General features: G+C 42.5%; 1 protein-coding gene across 2 annotated transcripts in view; it reads left to right on the top strand.

The window, feature by feature from the left end:
• Positions 1–25,517, top strand: part of LOC118366714 (anion exchange protein 3-like) — a 100,340-nt gene that overhangs the window by 1,748 nt on the left and 73,075 nt on the right. Inside the window, exons 1-2 of one of the 2 annotated variants that reach the window (XM_052493053.1) lie at positions 3,914–4,082; positions 11,690–11,856. In XM_052493053.1, the coding sequence (XP_052349013.1) occupies positions 11,803–11,856 (54 nt within the window). In that variant the 5' untranslated portion in view covers positions 3,914–4,082; positions 11,690–11,802. Of the gene's footprint in view, positions 1–3,913; positions 4,083–11,689; positions 11,857–25,517 lie in introns of those variants that run through there. The other variant, XM_052493054.1, reaches the window with a different exon arrangement.

Below are 25,517 nucleotides of genomic sequence, written 5' to 3'. Positions count from 1 at the left end.
GGTGATTGTGGAGGCCAGGTCATCTGATGCAGCACTCCATCACTCTCCTTCTTGGTCATATAGCCCTTACACTGCCTGGAGGTGTGTTTTGGGTCATTGTCATGTTGAAAAACAAATGTTAGTCCCAATATGCGCAAACCAATTGGGATGGCGTATCGCTGCAGAATGCTGTGGTAGCCATGCTGGTTAAGTGTGTCTTGAATTCTGAATAAGCAACAATAAGCTCACATATTTGTCTGTATCAGAGTCTTTAGCTTCAACCAGCTAAGCCTATATATTGAGGAAAGCAGCATTTTTGTAGCTATTTTAATTCCTGGCCTGCTGGCCTTTTGCCCAGCCTAGATCACATGCACCATCTCTGTAACAGTCAATGATTTCAAATGGCTGTGAGACTGCTCAGGTTGTTGAACCAAAATGTTTTTTTTTTTTTATGTTCTACCTAATTGAACGGATCCAGGTCTTCTCCACCATAACACTGTCTGTTTGAGGCCGTTTTTCTATCATGTGAACCATCCTAGTGTCTCTGCAGCAGCCCACTAGTCTCTAAACATAGACACATACATCAGCAGATAGGACGGCTAATAGTTTGCCTAGAGTGGAGCGATATCGCCTCAAGTGAGCTGTGTTATCGTCTTGCCTACCGTTGAAGTGCCCATTGAATGACAGATCAGCATTCTCAGCTGAACGTCTGGCACCGTTTTTGTCAGGCTTACTTTGTGTTAGCCTGAATACTTACTTACAGTGGTCATTATCACAATGTAATGACTACTTTTAGTACTTTTTAACCGGGACCTGCATTTCAGAGTGGGAAAACTTATCAAGGATCAGTTTTGTATTTTAGATCATAATGTATGAGATTTCATAGACGTGGGGGACCTTGGCTCGTATTTCTAAAGCATCTCAGAGTGTGAGTGCAGTATTTTTCAAGTGTCCATATGATCTTATTCAGCCATCCAGGACGTTCATTCCAGGCGGTCTGAGAAAGGCCCGAAAAATGTCCAAAGACTCCAGCCAGCCGAGACATGGACTGTTCTCCCTGCTCCTGTCCGGTAGGCCGGTACCAGTGCAACAATATCAAGGCTCAGATAAACAGACTCTTATCCCCTGGTCATAAGACTGTTAAATGGCTAACAACTATGCTCTCCCTCTCCCACAGCCTATCCACACTTACTCTATTCCCATCCACAGGTCTCTACCCACTCAGACACAACTTACACGGCTGCTGAAGTGGTTATTGATTAGATACATTACTCCATTACACTGCTGTCCATAGATTGTTTTTGTATACTCATAGTATAGTATTATCATTCTTACCATTGCATTGTTGGGAAAGAGCTCTCCAGGTAAGAATTTCACTATACTGTTTTACACCTGTGTACGTGAAGAACATATAAATGTATAAACTTGAAACGTATTCATTATATCAATCAATCAAATGTATTTATAAAGCCCTTCTTACCTCAGCTGATGTCACAAAATGCTGTATAGAAACCCAGCCTAAAACCCCAAACAGCAAGCAATGCAGGTGTAGAAGCATGGTTTCTAGGAAAACTCCCTAGAAAGGCCAGAACCTAGGAAGAAACTTAGAGAGGAACCAGGCTATGTGGGGTGGCCAGTCCTCTTCTGGCTGTACCCGGTGGAGATTATAACAGAACATGGCCAAAATGTTCAAATGTTCATAGATTACCAGCAGGGTCAGATAATAATACTCACAGTGGTTGTCGAGGGTGCAACAGGTCAGCACCTCAGGAGTAAATGTCAGTTGGCTTTTCATAGCCGATCATTCAGAGTATCTCTACCGAACCTGCTGTATCTGGAGAGTTGAAAACAGCAGGTCTGGGACAAGTTAGCACGTCCGGTGAACAGGTCGGTGTTCCATAGCCTCAGGCAGAACAGTTGAAACTGGAGCAGCAGCACGACCAGGTGGACTGGGGACAGCAAGGAGTCATCAGGCCAGGTAGTCCTGAGGCATGGTCCTAGGGCTCAAGTCCTACTAGATAATTATAGAGATCATACTTAAATTCACATAGGACACTGGATAAGACAGGAGAAATACTCCAGACTTAACAGACTGACCTTCGTCCCCCGACACAAACTATTGCAGCATAAATACTGGAGGCTGAGACAGGAGGGGTCGGGAGACACTGTGGCACCGTCCGACTATACCCCCGGACAGGGCCAAACAGGCAGGATATAACCCCACCCACTTTGCCAAAGCACAGCCCCACACCACTAGAGGGGTATCTTCAACCACCAACTATTCTGAGACAAGGCCGAGTATAGCCCACGAAGATCTTCCCCACGACACGAACCTGAGGGGAGCGCCAACCCAGACAGGAAGATCACATCAGTGACGCACCTCTCCTAGGGACGGCATTGAAGAGCACCAGTAAACCAGTGACTCAGCCCCCATAATAGGGTTTGAGGAAGAAAACCCAAGTGGAAAGAGGGGAACCGGCAAGGCAGTGACATCAAAGGCTCAAATGATCCTGGATCAGCACTCTAACTTTGAGACGCTATATGAACACGAGCGAATGTCCCCTGTGTCTATACAATCGTATACGTTATGATCTAAAAGACACAACTGATCCTAAATCAGTATTCCCACCCTAGACTCTCTTGATACTCCAGACTGGTATGAAGCCATACTAGATCCTTCCTATGGAACCCCCAGGCAAAAGAGGTGCAGCTTAATGTATGTTTCATGCTTACCAATTGTCTGACACACTTGCTAGCGTACTACACAAATCCACATCCACACTACCTAACACCCTAGGCCAATTAATCATAGTAATTTGCCAAATAATCAATCTAAGTCTAACATGGAATCGATGTGTGCCTATTAAACCATGTCTTTAGATGTATTGATTGTCCAAGGGTTAAAGGTGTCTGCATGTTTCCCAGACAAAACAGTTCGGAACAGTTTGTTCGTATATAATGATAACAATGTGACGTTTTTGTCTGTTTTGGACTTCGACAAGGGTTTTTTATGCTGTTCAGGCGCACAACTCTTTTCTCTCAAGGTAACCCGAAGTCTGTTGCCAAAGACTACTCCCCCTCTTCGTCGATTGCTCAACAGTAAGAATTCTTCAACAGTCTTAATCTGAATGTACAATTGCGCTACCAAGATCTCCATGGCAAAACTCAAGAAATGCTTTAAATTTCGATTTTTTATCTTAGATTAAGTCAGACTATTTTGAGTAAGGCTATGGCGTCTCAAAATGGACAAACAGCCCTATGCGAGCACACTCTTTCGGTTGGACTAGCCGGGGAGGGGGGCCTGTTCTAACATGCTGAAATGGGAATGGCTCCAGCTGTCATTTCCCTTCATGTTGGTGTCATGCAGGATATACATATAATGGTAGCACAAAATAGGAGGGATCCAGGTATCTATTATGGATTCAAATGGCACATTTGCATGTTTTATTACTGTTGGACAAGTGAAACTGTTTCCAGAGTTCTGCTCCTTGTTGGCATTGTGGACATTTGTATTTACATGCCTGTCTCTCATTATGCTTGCCAAAGAGCACTTTGCTTTCTCCTTGGATGAAGGCATTCCTCATATGCCAGTCTTATATGCATGAGGACACACACGCACGCACGCACGCACGCACGCACGCACGCACGCACGCACGACGCACGCACGCACGCACGCACGCACGCACGCACGCACGCACGCACGCACGCACGCACGCACGCACGCACACACACACACACACACACACACACACACACACACACACACACACACACACACACACACACACACACACACACACACACACACACACACACATATACTTTGTTCATCCCTCTCACATAATACTGCCCCTCTCAGATACTCAGTCATAAACCCAACCCCTAGAGTCTATGACCAGCTGTTAGCCAGCTAGATACTGTAGAGTGACGGGCTTGACATTTGTTACAGGTCTGTCCAGAAGGTGGTTGACTGGAGAGGCTCCTGCCTATGTGGAGTTTTTTTAAATAGTCAATAATACAATACAAGGTTAGCTGTGGCCAGGGTGGCGGCACACTTCACCGGCTAACAAGAAGACACCCTGGCATACCAGAGAGAAGGGAAGGTAGGACCTTAGTGTTTATTGTGCAGACCTCAAGATGTGTTTTAAGGGCACAAGGAGGCAGTAAAACAAGGCATGCTCAAGACTAGTGTTCTTAGAGCCTTGTCACATTCAGATAGCTTCAGCACTACAGCGTAACGGGGGATTCTCCATGCAGGCTAACATTCAAGGTTAAGCTATTCATCATGGTTGGATGTTTGAACTGTTGAGTGTAACACACAGATTGTGCATGCTTTTCAGTCAGTCTGGCTCGCAGCACGGGGCCCCACGGACACTGGGGAATCTCAAGGGCACCTAGAAGTGGAGGCTGGAACTAGTAGCTAGCTACACCGTTTTGATAGCTAGCGTGCCCTTTTGATAGGCATGTTGGTATTGTGGTCATGTTGAATTAACTGTTTAAACCAGTCCAATTCTTTCAGACCTACACTAGGGGGGTAGTTGTTGTTTCTGAACAGGACTGTTGTTATACTGTCTGAGTAGCAAAAGTTGAGGATGTTTTCTGACTGTCACTATGTCACTTGACAGGGGTCTGTAAATCATTACAGCTGCTCAATAACGGGATGGTGGCTAAAAGCCAGTCCCAAATTGACCATTAACCCCTACCCCCTAGGCACTCATGTAGATCTGAAAGGATTGGATACATATGATGTAAAGCAGGCCTAGTCAACCTTGCTCATGGAGAGCTAACATCCTGAAGGTTTTTGCACCAACTCTAATCTAGCGCACCTGATTATAATATTTAGATGTCAGTTTAGTGTCAGGTTAATTAGAGTCAGGTTAGTTACTACTGGAGATGGAGCGAAAACCTTCAGGAGGGTAGCTCTCCAGGAACAGGGTTGGGCAGGTCTGATGTAAAGAATAATGGTAATGGCCCACTTTGCCCTCTGATCGCCTGTTGTGGAATGTTCAGCATATTATTGTTTACGAATGTTATGAAGCACATGCTGTATATGTGCCCTTTGTTCTGACCAATGGGGAGCTTTGGTTCCCATGCCCCACTGAAAGTATCATACTGTTCACTAGCAATATTGTTCTTTATTCTCTGAGCGATCAGTCCTAGCCAGCTCTGAGGCACTGCATAACAATACACTAGAAGGTGTCTGGATCCTGGATGTCATCCAGACAGGCAGATCTTTCGTGAGGGGGAAAGATTGTTGTTGGGCCCCCTTGACCTCTCTCACATTGCCCTGGTCTGGGTAATTACAGATCTACTATGCATGGCATGTTTACATGGATGAGAGACACCTGTTGCTTCTTCCCAAGCAGAAATAAATCCGCTGCAGCTATTTTAACAACATCATGATTATTAAGTTATCCAAGGTGCCCTAAGAAATTTGCCTGACGACTCACCCTGAATTAGATTTCTCTGCTCTATCGATAGCTATGTACATTCAGTCTGAAATTGCCATCCTATACGTTGTTTGTGTGAATTCGAAATGAGGGACATTGTACAAAACAAATGAATCAGTGATTGGATCGTCTTTAACAAATCTAACCGATCAGAGTATCAAAGTTGATAATGTCATCATCACAGGCTCTGGCCCAACCCATTGGTTTCTTGGGACCAATCAGAATGGTCAGAATGTGTTCGCATTCTAGAATTTTTTGGGGAGGGAGCCAAATCCAGACTCATAGTTGAGAAGAAACATCCGTTGGTCAGAGCGATGTGGATGGGCAGCCATGTAACTGAGCAAGGTAGTTACATTGATAGCAGATTTCCACCTGCACTTGGGTTGATTGTAGAACATAAAGAAACATTAAAATAAATGCCTGCCTATTAATATTCTAGCTAGATAGCGTAGCTGCTTTTGGGTTAGCATGAGACAATTCCTTGGCAATGTACTAAGCAAGGCCGTGCACAGACCTTTCAAGGTGGCAGGTGTTCAAAATGTAAAACATTTGGGAAAAGAGGATGGGCTATTAGCTGATCATTGATGTAAATTTGCTCGTTAGCTAGCTCCATTTATTTTACTTATTGTGATTTACCTCTGTCTTTCTGCCTCTCTCTGGTGCACAAAATTGGTTGTCCACAACAACCACATCAGGAGACCACTTTTGAGGTCTGGGAAAAATCTAAGAAATTACAATTTTGGGGGGGTTTGGTTACCCTTTAATTGAACTGGGAACCAGCCAGAGACTGGTTAGTGATGTTTGCAAAACAAATGGCCACTGGATGGAAATAATCATGAAACAGTATGATTCTGCCAGGTAGGCACAGGCTAATTTGTAGTTAACATTTAATTGAGAACCTACATTAGCATTATCGCTAACAGCTACTTAAAGTGGTAGACAAACACGCACATAAATACAGGGGCATTCCTGTGTTGTTGCCCCCAGAAGCATCATACCCATAGGGGGCACAGGGCCATTTGCCCCCTCAGATTTGTCCTGTCATTTAAAAAAAAGGAGTTGTTGTTTCTCTATAATACTAGACACTTAGTAATTTTATGAAGTAGACTTTAGATAGGTTGTCAATCTCCCAACCTCATAACTAGCTACCAAGAAGCCATTTCATGCTATTAATCAAGTTAGCGTAGTTAGCTCGTCTAACCATTTTAGCTGGCATGCCTGCTGGCTAGGTTGGTAGACTTTACAAAAGCAAGCATTTACTAAATGTACTGAAGAAGCCTCACATTCCTTTCAGTTGCATACCCAGATTAGCAGAGATGCAGAGAAGCATATTTAGTTTACTCATAATGATTCTAAATTCTCAGACTTCTGGACAGAGAGCACAGCACACGTCCAGACCACCAACAAACATCCTCATGTACTTTTTGTCCCGTTAGATTTTGGGGTGTTTCAGTGTCTCTTCCGAATGTTTAAGGGAAATGCGATTCACTGATGCGTTTTGTTAATGTCTTTTGAGAATCTTGGGCAAGTTCATGCATTTTCTAGTAAATTCAATATATTTAGTTGATTTCCTGTTAAGTTCAATACATTTTTGAATATTGTTGAATTCCGTCTGGATTCTGTGATTCTGTCCACGTTTTCCACAACACAGATTTTATAGAACCCTAGTAATAGGGGCAGAGAGAGAGTTTGATATAGCGAATCAAGTAAATTCAGGAGATCTGAATGTAAAGATCTGGAGAACATTGAAATTAATATTTTGTTTTGCAAGCCTATTAGCTAGTCTGCCGCCAATAACAGTGTTGACATCAAAGTAACATATTCACCAATGGTTGTTTGTTTACATCTGGCTGTGAAAATGGTATTGTTTCAACAGTGATTTGTAGCTCTGGATTGATAGATTGAAATTCATGGACCTCTGTTATTCTAGTAGTAACAGCAAGATAATTTTTTCCCCTTTTAATTGTTAGATTTTTAAATATTTTTTTAGGGGAGTGGATCAGCTTTAATATTGCAGTTAGATTGTAGCTTCCATCAAATGTAACTGTCTGCATCACTTCCAATCCCCCATATATGTTTTTTGCATATAAACTAAACAAAAAAAGAAACGTCCTCTCACTGTCAACTGCGTTTATTTTGTTTAAATATTTGTATGAACATAACAAGATTCAACAACTGAGACATAAAGTGAACAAGTTCCACAGACATGTGACTAACAGAAATTGAATAATGTGTCAAAGGGGGGAAGGTCAAAATCAAAGTAACAGTCAGTATCTGGTGTGGCCACCAGCTGCGTTAAGTACTGCAGTGCATCTCCTCCCCATGGACTGCACCAGATTTGCCAGTTCTTGATGTGATATGTTACCCCACTCTTCCACCAAGGCACCTGCAATTTCCTGGACATTTCTGGGGGGAATGGCGCTAGCACTCACCCTCCAATCCAACAGGTCCCAGACGTGCTCAATGGGTTTGAGATCCGGGCTCTTCGCTGGCCATGGCAGAACACTGACATTCCTGTCTTGCAGGAAATCACGCACTGAACGAACAGTATGGCTGATGGCATTGTCATGCTGGAGGGTCATGACAGGATGAGCCTGCAGGAAGGGTACCACATGAGGGAGGAGGATGTCTTCCCTGTAACACACAGGGAAGATCAGGATGAGCCTGCAATGACAACAAGTTCAGTCCGATGATGCTGTGACACACCACCCCAGACCATCAGCTTATTGTCAACTACTGTACCGAGGCACTTACACTCCTCCACCTGTTCTATGCTCTGGTCACCGATGGGGATTTCTTTCGGAGCTGATGATTGCTTCCTATAGTCTGTGATAAGGTCTTTGGTCTTGGTGACATTCAGATCCAGGATGTTATCCTTTCACCATAGGTCAAACTTGTTGAATCATGTCATAAGAATTGGATGTGTCAAGAATAACAGTACACATTTGATATATGTTATCTCAGGGCAGGTGCTCCTACAGTCATCTGTATGGAGTGTAAATAGGACAGGAGAGATTACTGAGCCCTGTGGTCAGAGAGGAGTGTCATGAAGCACAGCCCTAAAGGGGACAATGCTGTACACTCTCAGAAAAAGGGTTTCCAAAAGGATTATCATAGTAGTAACCTTTTTGGTTCCATGTAGAACCCTCTGGGGAAAGGGTTCTACATGGAACCCAATAGGGTTCTACCTGGAACCAAAACGGGTTCTTCAAAGGGTTATCCTATGGGGTCAGCCAAAGAACCCTTTTAGGATCTACATAGAAAAAAAATGCTAAGTGTATAAGCATCATGCCCGCCTTCAAGGTTGAGAAGGGTACAACATTCACAAGGCCAATGGCCTTACCTAAAGTTGCATCGATGTATCACTGACAGATTGTTTTTTTCGTTGGGCTCAGAGGAGAGCAAGCGAGAGAGAGAGAAAGAGTGGGTGTTGGGCATGCCTCTAGGGATGTGTCATATCTTTGGCTATGCCGGATTAAGTGATATGACATGCTATTCTATAAAATAATTTCTCTGTAATTAATTCTACCTGATTAAGCTAATCAGGTAAATAGTTAACTAGAAAGTCGGGGCACCACAAAATAATGTTTATAGAGCTGTTCTCTTAATAAACACTTAAGACCTAGTAATCTTTTACATCAATAGCAGTCAATATTTTATCGTCACCTTAATTTAGTCTCATCTGAAAGATGTAAATTCTTGGTTATCTTCACGAACCCTGGCTAACAAGTTGAATCAGCAATACAACATTTTATTTAATTATTTATTTACTATATACCTAAATAATCACACAGAATTACATATACACAGAATGTATCATACATTGATTACAAATTATGTCATAAAGGAAAACGTCCTCAGTGGACGGAACAGATATGACAGCTGGTTACACAAAGAAAGAGGGTGGGGTTTTCATTGAAAGAGCGGGAAGACTGAGGAACAAAGGGTGAAGCTATGTCTCTATTGGGACGTAGCCAGCTATGCTATCATAAGTACAGTATCTTATGCATTCTAAATTACCGCCCATTTGAAAAAGGAAAATGAAATAAATATTTACTCTGAGCTGCGCTTCGATCGGTTGGTCGTAGATGGGAGGCCGAGTTGTCCTTTGAAGAATGTCTGATGGTAGAATGGACACTTGCTGGTACTGTCGTCATGTGGTAGAACACATACTCTGCCCGTCCTCTCGTAGCCCACATCTACAGTTGCTGCGCTAACGCGACGGCTAGGAGTTATCACTACTTTAGTGAATAAGTGTTCAAAGTTCATACCAAGTTGCTATGCTATATGCTCATGCTATATTCTGGCTGGTATAGTCGAAATTCATCATTCTGGCATGTAGGTCGTCACCTTCACATTGAAAGTCGATGCTAATTTCGTTACGTTCTCTAAGGTTGTCTTAATTCTGTAAGTGGTCTTTGTCCTCCCCCATAAACCTCCCCATCAAGCCAACGTAATGACAGATGGCAGGATGCCACTGGAAATGATCAGGAGTTGTGGAGGGGGACTGGAGTGGGATAATCAGGAGTGGTGGAGTGGGATGATCAGGAGTTGTGGAGGGGGACTGGAGTGGGATAATCAGGAGTGGTGGAGTGGAGGGAGACTCGATGATGATCAGGAGCAGGTGTTTGTTCTGGCCACCTGAAAAGACCTATTCCTTCAGTGCGTGTGTTTATTTAATTTTTTTGTCAGGCAGTAGTCCTCTGCAATATCATATTCTCCCTGTCATTTTCCCCTGGCTGAGGAAATGTTTCCCTTGGCTAGCCCCGAGCAGTTTAGGTTAACATTTGGCAGTGGTTCCGTGATCTGCTGGTCAATTCCCGTGTCATGGTCAGTAGTGACAAAAATTGAAGAAACGTTTTAAAGCCGAGTGCAACGGAAGAGATACAATCAGAACATGTCCAATAAGAATGATTGTGTTGTGAATATTTTTTCTTCTCCATGTTATGGCCTGGTAAACATTACCCATGTAGCCTACTGTATGAAGGGTCAGGGCACCAGGGTGACATGTGGGTCAATGACCTCACTGGGACAGAGGTACTGTCCTTGTCTGTCATGGTTTCACATCTCATGTAATTTCATATTTATAGCACTTGCATTTTACAGTCACTGAATTTCACGCTGTTACCTGCCTTGTTGTTGTTGTATGACTGGGGTTTGAACTGGAGTTGGGGTTTGAACCGGAGTTGGGGTTAGGTAAGGGAACTGAGGTATCTTACCCACAAGTGGGACAGGGTGCACGGGCCCATAGGTTTGATACACTTCTAGTTAAAACAATAACACTTCTACAGGCTGTTAAGACTGTATGTGGGGGGGTCCCACAGCAAAGTCCAAACTACCAGAATCAACAAAAAGTGCTCAATAGTGTTTGTAAAGGGTCACAGGTGGGTCCAAATGTTCAGGAGCTGTGGCTATAAAGCCCAATATAAGGCCTTGTTGTTGGGAGAAGAGACCACCACAGGATCAAACCTCTAAATATGTATACCCTTAAATGAATATATACTAAATCAATATTGTAATTTATTAAATTATAAGTGCTAAATAGGCAAATCAAGAGTTATGGTTAGGGTTGCAGCTGGAGTTATGGTTAGGGTTGCAGCTGGAGTTATGGTTAGGGTTGCAGCTGGAGTTATGGTTGGGTTGCAGCTGGAGTTATGGTTAGGGTTGCAGCTGGAGTTATGGTTGGGTTGCAGCTGGAGTTATGGTTGGGTTGCAGCTGGAGTTATGGTTAGGGTTGCAGCTGGAGTTATGGTTAGGGTTGCAGCTGGAGTTATGGTTAGGGTTGCAGCTGGAGTTATGGTTAGGGTTGCAGCTGGAGTTATGGTTAGGGTTGCAGCTGGAGTTATGGTTAGGGTTGCAGCTGGAGTTATGGTTAGGGTTGCAGCTGGAGTTATGGTTAGGGTTGCAGCTGGAGTTATGGTTAGGGTTGCAGCTGGAGTTATGGTTAGGGTTGCAGCTGGAGTTATGGTTGGGTTGCAGCTGGAGTTATGGTTGGGTTGCAGCTGGAGTTATGGTTAGGGTTGCAGCTGGAGTTATGGTTAGGGTTGCAGCTGGAGTTATGGTTAGGGTTGCAGCTGGAGTTATGGTTGGGTTGCAGCTGGAGTTATGGTTAGGGTTGCAGCTGGAGTTATGGTTAGGGTTGCAGCTGGAGTTATGGTTAGGGTTGTGTGTGTGTGTGTGTGTGTGTTAGTTGACCTATTTCCAAGCTAAACAAGGTTCCCTCACCAGCTACCTCTCACTCCTCTCTCTTGCCTACACAGGTTATGCCACCCCACAGGCTTCCTGGAACCCCCACTGTGAAAGAGAAGGGCTGATCCCCAGTCCTCAAGCTCTAGCTACTCTCCTCCCACCCCCACTCCCAGACCCCGGCCCCATGGCTGCAGGAGGCCATGGCGCTGCCAAGGATGTGTTGATCAACCTGCATCAGGTAAGATTGATTTATTGATTATGTTGATTTTCCTTCAAGAGGAAGTTTCTTCCGCAGCTCTCAATAGAAGGAGTAAACATACCTGAAACATAGACACAAGTCAACTGGGAACTCAACAGGGAAACAGGCAGACGAGCTCACAGGTCAGCTACCCAACTGCACAGACACCCAGCAGGGATGCAAACCAGTTGCCTTTTTGGCAACACGACATATCCCTCTAAACACAGCACTAGTTTGTGTACTGAACAAGTTGTTACTCATCAGTCACGATTTCAATTGTTGCCTTTTTTGTCTGAAGTCCAGCTTACCATAAAGTCATACCCAGAGCAAAAATTTGAAAAACATTTGGAAAAAGGCAACAGAAGTCAGGTTGTGAAGTAGAATGACTTGAATATCCCTGATTAGACTGGATTGCTACGGCGTCTCCTAAGCAACCACCAGTAGCGCAGTTTCATGCCAAGCCATGTGAGATGCACTATGACATTTGCGACTACTCACTGAGGAGAAAGTGTGTGTGTGTGTGTGTGTGTGTGTGTGTGTGTGTGTGTGTGTGTGTGTGTGTGTGTGTGTGTGTGTGTGTGTGTGTGTGTGTGTGTGTGTGTGTGTGTGTGTGTGTGTGTGTGTGTGTGTACAGATATATATATACTGTAGGTATGCTGGCACTGCTGAATGTCTCTATGGGATTTTGTCCTGTAAGGTCAGTGGTAAATAGACATCAATGCCATGAATACAGTGAGCTACTGTATCAAGGATTTCCTTTAGCTTGCAAGTTCTTTCATCTCCCAACTGTTTGTGACATTTCTACATGAAAGGAAAGCAGAACAAAATTACCTGTCAATGATTGAGCTGATGTCTCCATTTCCTTTGAATGGAATGTAAACGAGATAATGAAGGCTGTATTCTGGCTTTGAGCAGGAGGAACATTCAGTAGAATATAGGCTAGTCAGTCAACTGTAGTTGCTCCCAAGCTATTTCTAAATGAATATTCTGTGACTGCAGCAGAATATGTATGTATGTATGTATGTATATATGTATGAGAGAGAGAGAATTTTTAAATGTTCTCTCTAACGTTGTTGTACAATTGAAGGTCATGTAATTATTTTATCAAAATAGTTTAACCAGAGTTTTTTTTGCAATATTTACTGATCTGTCTTTCAGATACACATTCATTAGTCATTCAATAATGACTAACTTCTTGTAGCAGGCTATAGAAAATGAACACAGGTCTCATCCAAAAATCACAAGCCCACGTGTTAGTGATTTTAGCCAATTAATCTTTATAGTTCATGTTTAGCCAACTTGGCTCTTCGCTAGCTAACAAGGTTGAACAGTTTAATTGTTATGAACACAACTTTCTGTCTGTCTCCAACTGTTTGAAAAGCATGTTAACCTGTCCACTTTGTTCAGATGTTGAAATCAAGTGGCCTACCTTATTACTCAGAATGAGAACGAGTTGCCAGTTCCTTATATCATTTGGCTAAAATGCTGCTAGCGGTAAGTCAAATAAAATTTAATTCGTCACATGTGCTGAATACAACCGGTGTGTAGACCTTACAGTGAAATGCTTACTTACAACCAACAATGCAGTTTTAAGAAAATACATAACATTTTCTTTTAAAGGTAAGGGATAAGAATAACAAATAATTCATGCGCAGCAATAAATAACAATAGTGGGGCTATATACAGGGGGTACCGGTGTCTAGGTAATTGAGGTAATATGTACATGTGGGTAGAGTTATTAAAGTGACAATGCATAGAAAATAACAGAGTAGCAGCAGCGTTTCAGAGGGGGGGGGGCAATGCAAATAGCCTGGGTACCCATTTGATGAACTGTTCAGAAGTCTTATGGCAGGTAGAAGCTATTCAGAAGTCTTGGGGGTAGAAGTTATTTAGGAGCCTCCTGGACCTAGTCTTGGCACTCCGGTACCGCTTTCTGTGCGGTAGCAGAGAGAACAGTCTATGACTAGGGGGCCTTCCTCTGACACCACCTGGTATAGAGATCCTGAATAGCAGGAAGCTTGGCCCGGTGATGTACTGGGCCTGTACACACTACCCTCTGTAGTGCCTTGCGGCCGTAGGCCGAGCAGTTGGCATACCAGGCAGTGATGCAACCGGTCAGGATGCTCTTGATGGTGCAGCTGTAAACCTTTTGAGCATCTGAGGAACCATGACAGATCTTTTCAGTCTCCTGAGGGGGAATAGGTTTTGTCGTGCCCTCTTCACAAATGTTTTGGTGTGCTTGGACCATGATAGTTTGTTGGTGATGTGGACACCAAGGAACTTGAAGCTCTCAACTTGCTCCACTACAGCCCTATCGTTGACAATGGGGGCGTGCTCGGTCCTCCTTTTCCTGGAGTCCACAATCATCTCCTTTGTCTTGATCACGTTGAGGGAGAGGTTGTTGTCCTTGCACCACACCGTTAGGTCTCTGATCTACTCTCTATTGGCTGTCTCATCATTGTCGGTGATTTGGCCTACCGCTGTTGTCATCAGCAAACATAATGATGGTGTTGGAGTCGTGCCTGGCTGTGCAGTCATGAGTGAACAGTGGGTACAGGAGGGGACTGAGCACGCACCCCTGCGGGGCCCCCGTGTTGTGGATCAGCGTGGCGGATGTGTTGTTACCTACCCTTACCACCTGGGGGCGACCTGTCAGGAAGTCCAGGATCCAGTTGCAGAGGGAGGTGTTTAGTCCCAGGTTCCTTAGCTTCGTGAGGAGCTTTAAGAGAACTATGGTGTTGAACACTGAGCTGTAGTCAATGAACAGCATTCTCACATAGGTGTTCCTTTTGTCCAGGTGTGAAAGGGCAGTCTGGAGTGCAATAGAGATTGCATCATCTGTGGATCTGTTGGTGAGGTATGCAAATTGGAGTGGGTCTAGGGTTTCTGGGATAATGATGTTGATTAGAGCCATGACCAGCCTTTCAAAGGTTTTTTATGGCCACATATGTGAGTGCTATGGGTCAGTAGTCATTTAGGCAGGTTACCTTAGTGTTCTTGGGCACAGGGACTATGGTGGTCTGCTTGAAACATGTAGGTATTACAGACTCAGACTGGGAGAGGTTGAAAATGAGAGTGAAGACACTTGCCAGTTGGTCAGCGCATGCTCGGAGTACACATCCTGGTAATCCATCTGTCCCTCCTGCCTTGTCAATGTTGACCTGTTTAAAGGTCTTTCCCATATTGGCTACGGAGAGCGTGATCACACAGTCGTCTGGAACAGCTGATGCTCTCATTCATGATTCAGTGTTAGTTGCCTTGATGCGAGCATTGAAGTTATTTAGCTCATCAGGTAGGCTCGTGTAATTAGGCAGTTCTCGGCTGTGCTTCCCTTTTGTAGTCTGTAATAGTTTGCAGGAGTTGATAAATCCCCTGGCATCGGAGCCGGTGTAGTACAATTCGGTCTTAGTTCTGTATTGACGCTTCGCCTGTTTGATGGTTCGTCGGAGGGCATAGCAGGATTTCGTATAAGCTTCCGTGTTAGAGTCCCGCTCCGTGAAAGTGGCAGCTCTACCCTTTAGCTCAGTGTGAATGTTGCCTGTAATCCATGGCTTCTGGTTGAGGTATGTACGTACAGTCACTGTGGGGACGACATTCTTGATGCACTTATTGATAAAGCCCGTGACTGATGTGGTGTACTTCTCAATATCATTGGGAGAAACCCAGAACATATTCTAGTCTGGGCTAGCAAAACAGTCCTATAGTTTAGCATCTGCTTCATCTGATCACTTTTTTTATAGACGGGTGCTTCCTGGTTACATTTTTGCATGTCAGCAGGAATCAGGAAGATAGAATTATGGTCAGATTTTCCAAATGGAGGGAGAGCTTTGTACACATATGTGTGTGTGGAGTATATGTGGTCTAGAAGTGTTTTTCCTCTGGTTGCACATTCAACATGCTGATAGAAACTAGGTCAAACTGATTTAAGTTCCGGCCACTAGGATTTTCTGGATTTTTTTTTTTTAGATTTCGTCTCTCACAGTTGAAGTATACCTATGATAAAAAATTACAGACCTCTACATGCTTTGTAAGTAGGAAACACTGCCGATTTTGCAGGTTATCAAATACTTGTTCTCCCCACTGTATGTGCTGAGTTGTGTAAGGCAGTGGCTCCCAAACTTTTTATAGTCCCGTACCCCTTCAAACATTTCACCTCCAGCTGCGTACCTCTAGCACCGCGTACCCCCTCTAGCACCAGGGTCAGCTGTGTACCCCCTCTAGCACCAGGGTCAGCGCACTTTCAAATTGTGTTTTTCCCAACATTGTTGGCACACTACACAATGCATTTATTAAAAATAAGAATGAGTGTGAGTTTTTGTCACAACCCGGCTCGTGGGAATTGACAAAGAGCTCTTATAGGACCAGGGCACAAATAATAATATAATAATCAATCATTTTGCTCTTTATTTAGCCATCTTACATATGAAACCTTATTTGTTCATCAGAAATGGTGAATAATTCACCACAGGTTAAAGATAAGGGTGTTCTTGAAAGGATGCACATAACTCTGCAATGTTGGATTGTATTGGAGAGAGTCTCAGTCTTAAATCATTTTCCGTACACAGTCTTTGCCTGTATTTAGTTTTCATGCTCATGAGGGCAGAGAATCCACTCTCATATACAGTGCCTTGCGAAAGTATTCGGCCCCCTTGAACTTTGCGACCTTTTGCCACATTTCAGGCTTCAAACATAAAGATATAAAACTGTATTTTTTTGTTTTTTTGTGAAGAATCAACAACAAGTGGGACACAATCATGAAGTGGAATGACATTTATTGGATATTTCAAACTTTTTTAACAAATCAAAAACTGAAAAATTGGGCGTGCACAATTATTCAGCCCCTTTACTTTCAGTGCAGCAAACTCTCTCCAGAAGTTCAGTGAGGATCTCTGAATGATCCAATGTTGACCTAAATGACTAATGATGATAAATACAATCCACCTGTGTGTAATCAAGTCTCCGTATAAATGCACCTGCACTGTGATAGTCTCAGAGGTCCGTTAAAAGCGCAGAGAGCGTCATGAAGAACAAGGAACACACCAGGCAGGTCCGAGATACTGTTGTGAAGAAGTTTAAAGCCGGATATATTGCACAAATCTGGCCTTTATGGAAGAGTGGCAAGAAGAAAGCCATTTCTTAAAGATATCCATAAAAAGTGTCGTTTAAAGTTTGCCACAAGCCACCTGGGAGACACACCAAACATGTGGAAGAAGGTGTTCTGGTCAGATGAAACCAAAATTGAACTTTTTGGCAACAATGCAAAACGTTATGTTTGGCGTAAAAGCAACACAGCTCATCACCCTGAACACACCATCCCCACTGTCAAACATGGTGGTGGCAGCATCATGGTTTGGGCCTGCTTTTCTTCAGCAGGGACAGGGAAGATGGTTCAAATTGATGGGAAGATGGATGGAGCCAAATACAGGACCATTCTGGAAGAAAACCTGATGGAGTCTGCAAAAGACCTGAGACTGGGACGGAGATTTGTCTTCCAACAAGACAATGATCTAAAACATAAAGCAACATCTACAATGGAATGGTTCAAAAATAAACATATCCAGGTGTTAGAATGGCCAAGTCAAAGTCCAGACCTGAAATGCCAAGATTGGATACCCTATCCAGAAATCTGTCAGTGGCTTCTGATTAAATGACATTTTCACAGAACCTCTTGTTGCAATTTCAATGAGGCTCTCTTGTTCAGATATCGGTAAGTGGACTGGAGGCAGGGCATGAAAGGGATAACGAATCCAGTTGTTTGTGTTTTCCATTTCAGGAAAACCTGCATAATTGTGCACCCAGCTCACATATCACATTTGACATTGTCCATAAACATGAGTTCATTTGCACACAAACAATCAAGCAATGATGGAAAGACCTATGTGTCGTCCTTATTAATGTAGACAGAAAACTCCAACTTCTTAGTCCCGCACATTGGATATAGTTGCGGAGAGTCCCTGTAATCCTAGATTCAGATCATTCAGGTGAGGAAAAAACACCAGATAGGCCAGTCGTGTGAGAAACTAGTCGTCATGCAAGCAGTTAGACAAGTGACAATTATGGTCAGTAAAGAAAGCTTGTCTCAATTTTTTATTTTTAAGTGTCAACACTTTCCCCCTTGATTACCAGCACACTTCTGTATGTTGTAAAAGCTTTACATGGTTGCTGCCCATATCATTGCATAATGCAGAAAATACACGAGAGTTCAGGGCCTTTGCTTCAATAAAGTTAACCATTTTCACTTTAGTGTCCAAAATGTCTTTCAAGCTGCCAGGCATTCCCTTGGCAGCAACAGCCTCTCGGTAGATGCTGCAGGGTGCCCAATTGTCATCGGGAGCGACTGCTTGCACTAGCGTTACCACTCCACTATGTCTCCCTGACATGGCTTTTGCATGTTATTTCGCTGAACACTAGATGGTTTAATTTTATTTTTAGCATTGAAACGAGGCTACTCAATTGAGAAAAAAACTTCACCCAAATGTATATCCCCGTTGGGAAATCAAAATGGACTGTTTGAAAATGTGAATCAACATTTTATTTGGGGTACCCTGACGGCATTGTGCGTACCCCTGTTTGGGTATAGCTGGTGTTAGGCATAAGATTGCGGACTCACTAAACCTTCCGTCCTCTGCCTCGTTGGTGTCGTGGTCCAGGGCGATGAAGTAGAAGCCTGACTCCACCTGGTAAAACGTGTTCTCTTCACACACTGACCTGTCTTCTGAGAACAACTGGAGTGAGAGAGGGAGGAAAATAAGATGTCAGAGTTCAATTGGAGTTGAAATGTTTTAGCATCTTAATGTTGCATTCAATTTAACAGTCAATTTTAAGACTGTATCTAAAGAGGAACCTATATGGATAATAATTTATCCAAATAAGCGATAACATGCAATGTGGGACTGAGCCCAGCTGTAGTGCAATTCAATGGTACAGAATGACGCTGATGCTCAGATTTTTCACTATAAAATGTACTGTGTGTCAAACAAAAACCAATGATTTCCAGGTGGAAAAACCATACAACTCAATGCACAAGAACCACTTTAAATAATTTGCCATCATTGGTTTGTTTGACATACATACAGTCTCAAGACAACTCACTCTGTTATTGTGGAATTGCCCTGTACCAATCCAAACAACTTGTCAGTCAGCATAGCTCAGTATTGAACAGCCTGCTGTCATTTCATATCCAACCTACCACATATTAGTGCCAGTGGACCTGCATGGAAAGAGGGCCGGAGAGATAGAAATGGTTTGAAGTCATTCTTATTTATTGTAACTAAACAAAAACTATGTAAAAGTTATCAAACGTTAGCTAGTTAGCTTCCTAGATAGTTGATGTTAACTTAGCTTACCTCATCAATAGCCTTCTTTAATAACAGAATACCAAATAACTACTTACTTGAATTTCAATATTGAAATCATCGTTGATTAGCTTGCTAGTTGGTTAGTTTTTCAGTAGAGAAACTAGCTAACCAAAAGGTCCAAAAACCTGACCAATTGCATTTCAGTTGGTCTGCTACAGGCTATGTTCATTGGCTAGAATTTCCTCCTATTATGAAATTATAGTAAGCATTTGAGAGGAAAATGGATTTTTGAAAATTGGAGTGAGAGGGAGAGAACATCCATGTGGCGATGCGGCGTATTTGTGAGAGTGCAGTAATTTCTGAGTCAGGCTAACAAAAATGTCTGCTCTCAAATTAATTTACTGTGTACGGAAATGCAGTTGTGCCCCGCTCAAAGTCACTCTGGCAAGCTCTGAAGTTTAATTTGTGCCCACCGCTCAGCTAGTTTTCCATCCCAATAGGTCGTTAACATTAAAAACATCACAGCATTCGATTTGCCAGCTGGAGGGCAAGGTGAATGTGATATTTATTTTTTATATACATTTGCAAACATTTCTAAAAACACGTTTTTTCTTTGTCATTATGGGGTATTGTGTTTAGATTGATGCTGGAAAACAAACAATTTCATCCATTTTAGAATAAGGCTGTAAAGTCAAGTGGTCTGAATACTTTCTGAATGCACTGTATGTCTGGCAGAATCCCTCATTACCACTGTCTCAGCGAAAGATTGTATGTTGTGTATTTATATATGGGGTCTCTGCATTCTCAGATAATTCCTCAATATGTTTACAACTGTAACTACTGAACCACTCGGCTGCAATATTCTGGCCTGAGCAGGCCACACTTGATCTATCTCTCTCTCCAGCACGCGTGTGCGCACACACACACAGAGACACCCGCGGACAGAGACACCTGCGGACAGAGACACCTGCGGACAGACACACACACACACACAGAAACAGACAGAGACACACACACACACACACACACACACACACAGACATACAGAAACACACACAGACGGAGACACACACACACACACAGACATACAGAAACACACACTCAGGGTTGGGGAGTAATGGATTACATGTACGGTAATCAGTTAGCAATGTTACAAGTAAAATATTGTAGTCAGATTAAAGATACTTTTAAAACACTAGATGATTACTTCAAGGATTACTTTTTAAAAAATACGGCAAGAATTTTTCACATGCAAATATAACTTTTTGTTAGTGCTCAAGGCATTTCATTCCAGCATTTATTTTTTCGACAGAAGGGTGCAATTGCGACCCGCAATTCGGGACGTTCCTGCATCTGCTGGAACCCCTCTTTATACTTCTATTTGTCCATTTTTAAGCTGGGACACAGGCGGGAGCACTACACTACATTAGGTGGCGGTAATGCACCATAACGTTGGATGCCAACCGCCGATGAACCCCACAGAAGAAGAGGTGGCGGCACTGCTTTCCCACAGTTCTGTTAATGACGTCAAGGGCAGGTCTTCGGCAGGCAGTAGCAAAGGACAAAGGACACTCTGTGCTAGCTAGCTAGGAGGATTCTGGTACACAGCAGGCGGGACGCGACACCGGTAGCTAGCTAGCTAGGATGACTCTGGTACACAGCAGGCGGGAGGTGACACCGGTAGTTAGCTAGCTAGGAGGATTCTGGTACACAGCAGGTGGGAGGCGACACCGGTAGTTAGCTAGCTAGGACACCAGTAGACAGTGAAACTCAGATAACACCTTTTTATTTCCCTTTTGACCCACATTTTAACCTCGTAATCAGGGGAAATCCAGACTATCAATTCACCCAAGCAATAACAATCCGGACGTTTCTCCATTTATCCATGGTTTTTGGTTGGGGTATCTGTACAATTCTGAGAGCCCGTACTGCAGCATTCAATGCCAGCAGAACGAACTCTGATGACTCAGCTGTAGCTTTTCTTTTATGCCTGCTATGTTACTGCAGACAGGGTCATCTCAGCCATTTGATTGGCCAGTGGTAGGCCTATAGTGCACTTGATTTGCTCTCTGGGCTGGTTTGTACCTTCAGACACATGAAATGGTTCAAAATGGCAACAATTTGCCTACCCGGCACGCAGGGCAGCTGAATTGGGTGTAATTACTGAAAACAGCCTGAGACGGAAAAAAAAAATAGGAACTTAATTTTTGTGGTTTTTACCGGAATGTTTGGCGATCGGAATGCCTTGGAGGTAGGTCGAAGATAGATTTGGTAACCACTGCCCTAGAAAGTTGAGAAGTTCAATCTCATGCTTCTCTCTGTGCGCTAATATTTCTGCCTGGCTGCAGTCTCGGGCTACTGCATGCTGTGGCATGTCCGCAGCTTAGAGAGAACATTTCCTGCTAGTAAATATTTCATTGGACAATGTATGCCATGTGTATCCCATACATACGACTAATTGAACTTGAAACTATTGAAAAATGGGCGCCCCGAATTGTGGGCCGCAATCACACTATTGTTTCCACCATGTTTGGAAGCAATGGGCCCATGACAACAAAACCATCAACAACACAGTAGGCTAAAAAGTCCTTCATTTTTTAGTTATGTTCCTGTACAATTTTTTTTGTAATCTAGTTTTCCATATTTCCAAGTCATATTTTTTAAGATCAAGGGGAATGTAATTAATTGTAATGACTGGCAATCTTACTTTGTTTTTTAATGTGAAGATATAGCCTTGTTGTATTATCTGTAATTAATGTTGTTCAATTGGTGATATTTTTTGTCTATGCATCGTAAGGGGAAGGTAATCTAAAAGTAAGTAGTTAATCCAAAAGCAGTGTTGGGGAAGCTACTCTGAACAGATAGTTTACCAAACTACTATTTCCATTTACTTAACACTAGAAGAGGATAGTGCTTTCTCCTTTAAAACTTGCGAGCGTACACCGCGGGAGGTACCCAGCGTCACAGCTTCATTACTCCAGACCACCAGAAGGGGGAGTTAGAGCACTTATTATACATTTGGGTCCCAAGGTTTTTATATGACCAATCACGTCGAGTGGTTCCAATGATGAATTTGATGTGGGCAACCCGTCCCTGGGTGAAGATGGCTGACAAAACATTACCGTGGAACCAAATGTAAGTAGTTATGTCATAATGAGTCAAGCAAATTTTTTTTTAATAATTCAGAGGAATATGTTAGTTAATGTAGAGACAAACGATTGTGTATTTTTTCCGTAAAGTTAATTTACGAAAATCGCTATTTAGCAAGTGAGCCGACTAGCTAACATTAGCTAGCTAGTGTTTTGTCATGAGAATTAATTTGTAATTTGTGTTCTTTAACCTGTCTAGAACCTCGCCAACAGCCAATGAAATTGCGGGGCGCCAAACACAAATCAACAGAAATCTCATAAATCAAATTTCTCAAACATACAAGTATTAGGCACCATTTTAAAGATACAATTCTCATTAATCCAGCCACAGTGTCTGATTTAAAAAAATGCTTTACATCGAAAGCTCCACAATCGATTGTTAGGTCACCACCAGCTCACAGAAAAACCCTGCCATTTTTCCAGCCAAAGAGAGGAGTCACAAAAAGCACATATGGAGATAAAATGAATCACTAACCTTTTATGATCTTCATCAGATGACACTCATAGCATAGGACTTCATGTTACACAATACATTTATGTTTTGTTTGGTAAAGTTCATATTTATATCCCAAAATCTTATTTTACATTGGCGTATTATGTTCAGTAGTTCCAAAACATGCAGTGATATTGCAGAGCCACATGAATTCACAGAAATACTCATTATAAATGTTGATAAATTCAAGTGTTATGCATGGAACTTTAGATACACTTCTCCTTAATGCAACCGCTGTGTCAGATTTAAAAAATAAATAAAAAAATTATGGAAAAAGCATAATCTGAGATCGGCGCTCAGAGCACAAACCAGCCAAAATAAATATCTAGCCAAATGCTTGGCCTTCTGCATTTGTGTAAGAGTATTGATAGCTAGCATAGCATAAATCCTAGCATTTAGCAGGCAACATTTTCACAAAAACAAGAAAAGCATTCAAATAAAATAATATACCTTTGAAGAACTTCAGATGTTTTCAATGAGGAGACTCAGTTAGATAGCAAATGTTCAGTTTTTCCAAAAATATTATTTGTGTAGGAGAAATTGCTCCGTTTTGTTCATCACTTTGGCTAAGAAAAAAACCCGAAAATTCATTCATTACAACGCCAAACTTTTTTCAAAATTAACTCCATAATATCGACAGAAACATGGCAAACGTTGTTTGGAATCAATCCAAGGTGTTTTTCACATATCTATTCGATGATAAATTATTCGTGGCAGTTGGGTTTCTCCTCTGAAGCAAATGGAAAAATACATGCAGCTGGAGATTACGCAATAATTTTGACAGAGGACACCAAGCGGGCACCTGGTAAATGTAGTCACTTATGGTCAATTTTCCAACGATATGCCTACAAATACGTCACAATGCTGCAAACACCTTGGGGAAACGACAGAAAGTGTAGGCTCATTCCTTGCGCATTCACAGCCATATAAGGAGACATTGGAACACAGCGCCTCCAAAATCTGGCTCACTTCCTGTATGAAATTTCATCTTGGTTTCGCCTGAAGCATTAGTTCTGTGGCACTCACAGACAATATCTTTGCCGTTTTGGAAACGTCAGAGTGTTTTCTTTCCAAAGCTGTCAATTATATGCATAGTCAAGCATCTTTTCGTGACAAAATATATTTTTTAAAACGGGAACGTTTTTCATCCAAAAATGAAATACTGCCCCCAGAGGTTCAAGAGGTTAATTCTGGGATGACTACATCTCTATCTGTATTCAATGTAAAGCATCTCTTTTAATAATACTTACTGTTGACCCGACCGAGTGACCTCTCACCTATGATCATGCTGTGCCGTCTGTGTCAGTCAGTTCAGATGCGGGAGGGGTAAACCAACACAGCTGATGTAACCTAGAGGATTTACGGAGAAGGGGGATGAAGTGAAGGAGAGAGACTGTGTGTGTGTGTGTGTGTGTGTGTGTGTGTGTGTGTGTGTGTGTGTGTGTGTAGTCACACCAGGTGTCCACACTAATTGGCTTTAGTGTGTGCTTTATGCTGAAAAACAGACATATGAGGACAAACAATAGAAGATAATGTCAATAGAAGATGTAGAACTGTATGTGACGCAGACACCTATCGGAGTGTACCTGACCCCTTGATCAGCTCGCTATCTGAAAGAAAATGGCACATGTTTTTGTAGATATGAAAACAATAACTGAGATATGACCATTCACTCTAAAGCAACAGATGTCCTTTTCAGGATACGTCAATACAGTGCAGAAAGTTTAACACCAGACTGTTATTGTGGTTGTTCATTACATGTCATGAAATATGAGAATAATAATTACATGATTGATCATTCTACGGTATGTATGCAATTTCTTAGAATGTTATGAACGACACTGAATCGTAGGAGCTAACTACTAGCTATGTAAAAGTTGGACAGAAGAACACCCGGTGCTGCTTACCTGAGATGCCATCATCACACAGTCCTTCGTAGGTGTCTGCTATGACTTCCTTTTGTGTCAGAAAAAGGTTGCTTTCAGAACAATTATTTTTGGTTGAAAATAAACACGTTTTGCTCTCGACAAAAAGACACATGTACACACATATAGCATAACAATTTGCCTGTGAATAACCACACCTTCATACAAACCTTCTACTGTATGCAGAATTCTTGATGCACAACTGAAAATGCTACCATATCCTGCCAGCATAACCACATGCGAACCATTCAGGCGCAGAATGATGACACGTGGAAGAGGGAAAGGAATGAGATCGGAACAACAATGTGTTGCAAGTTGGGGAGGGGGGCTAATAGCTGAACAATAGACTATTCAACCTTTACTAAAGAATAGTCTAATAGCCGAGCTAGGTATGAAAAAAAAACTATCACTGACCAGATTTGCCCTAACGACCAAGAGGTCGCTTGCTACTCAATGTAATGAAGTAATGTCTTTTCAAATAAGTTACCTGACACATTATGTTAGCTGACAATTTGTTAGCTATGCTATCATTACGAACCACATAGCATATCATTACAGCAGTATGTACCAGTATGTTAGCTAGCTACCTAATGTTAGTAGTTATGCATCAAACTTGCCAGTATATTAACTTTAGGCTAACTACCCAACGTTTATTGAATTGATTATTCCCGTCATTCTTAGCTTAGCTAAATGGTATAGTAATTGTGCTTTCATTAATTCGCTCTGGCTCTCTACTCCGATTTCAGAGCACTCGTCTGAGTGTACCAGAGCACAGAATAATGAATTTACAGGCACT

This window comes from Oncorhynchus keta, chromosome 34, assembly GCF_023373465.1.
Source record: "Oncorhynchus keta strain PuntledgeMale-10-30-2019 chromosome 34, Oket_V2, whole genome shotgun sequence".
In the NCBI taxonomy this organism is placed as follows: Eukaryota; Metazoa; Chordata; class Actinopteri; order Salmoniformes; family Salmonidae; genus Oncorhynchus; species Oncorhynchus keta.
Note: the sequence above shows the minus strand (reverse complement) of the source record. Positions and strands in the feature narration are given on the sequence as shown.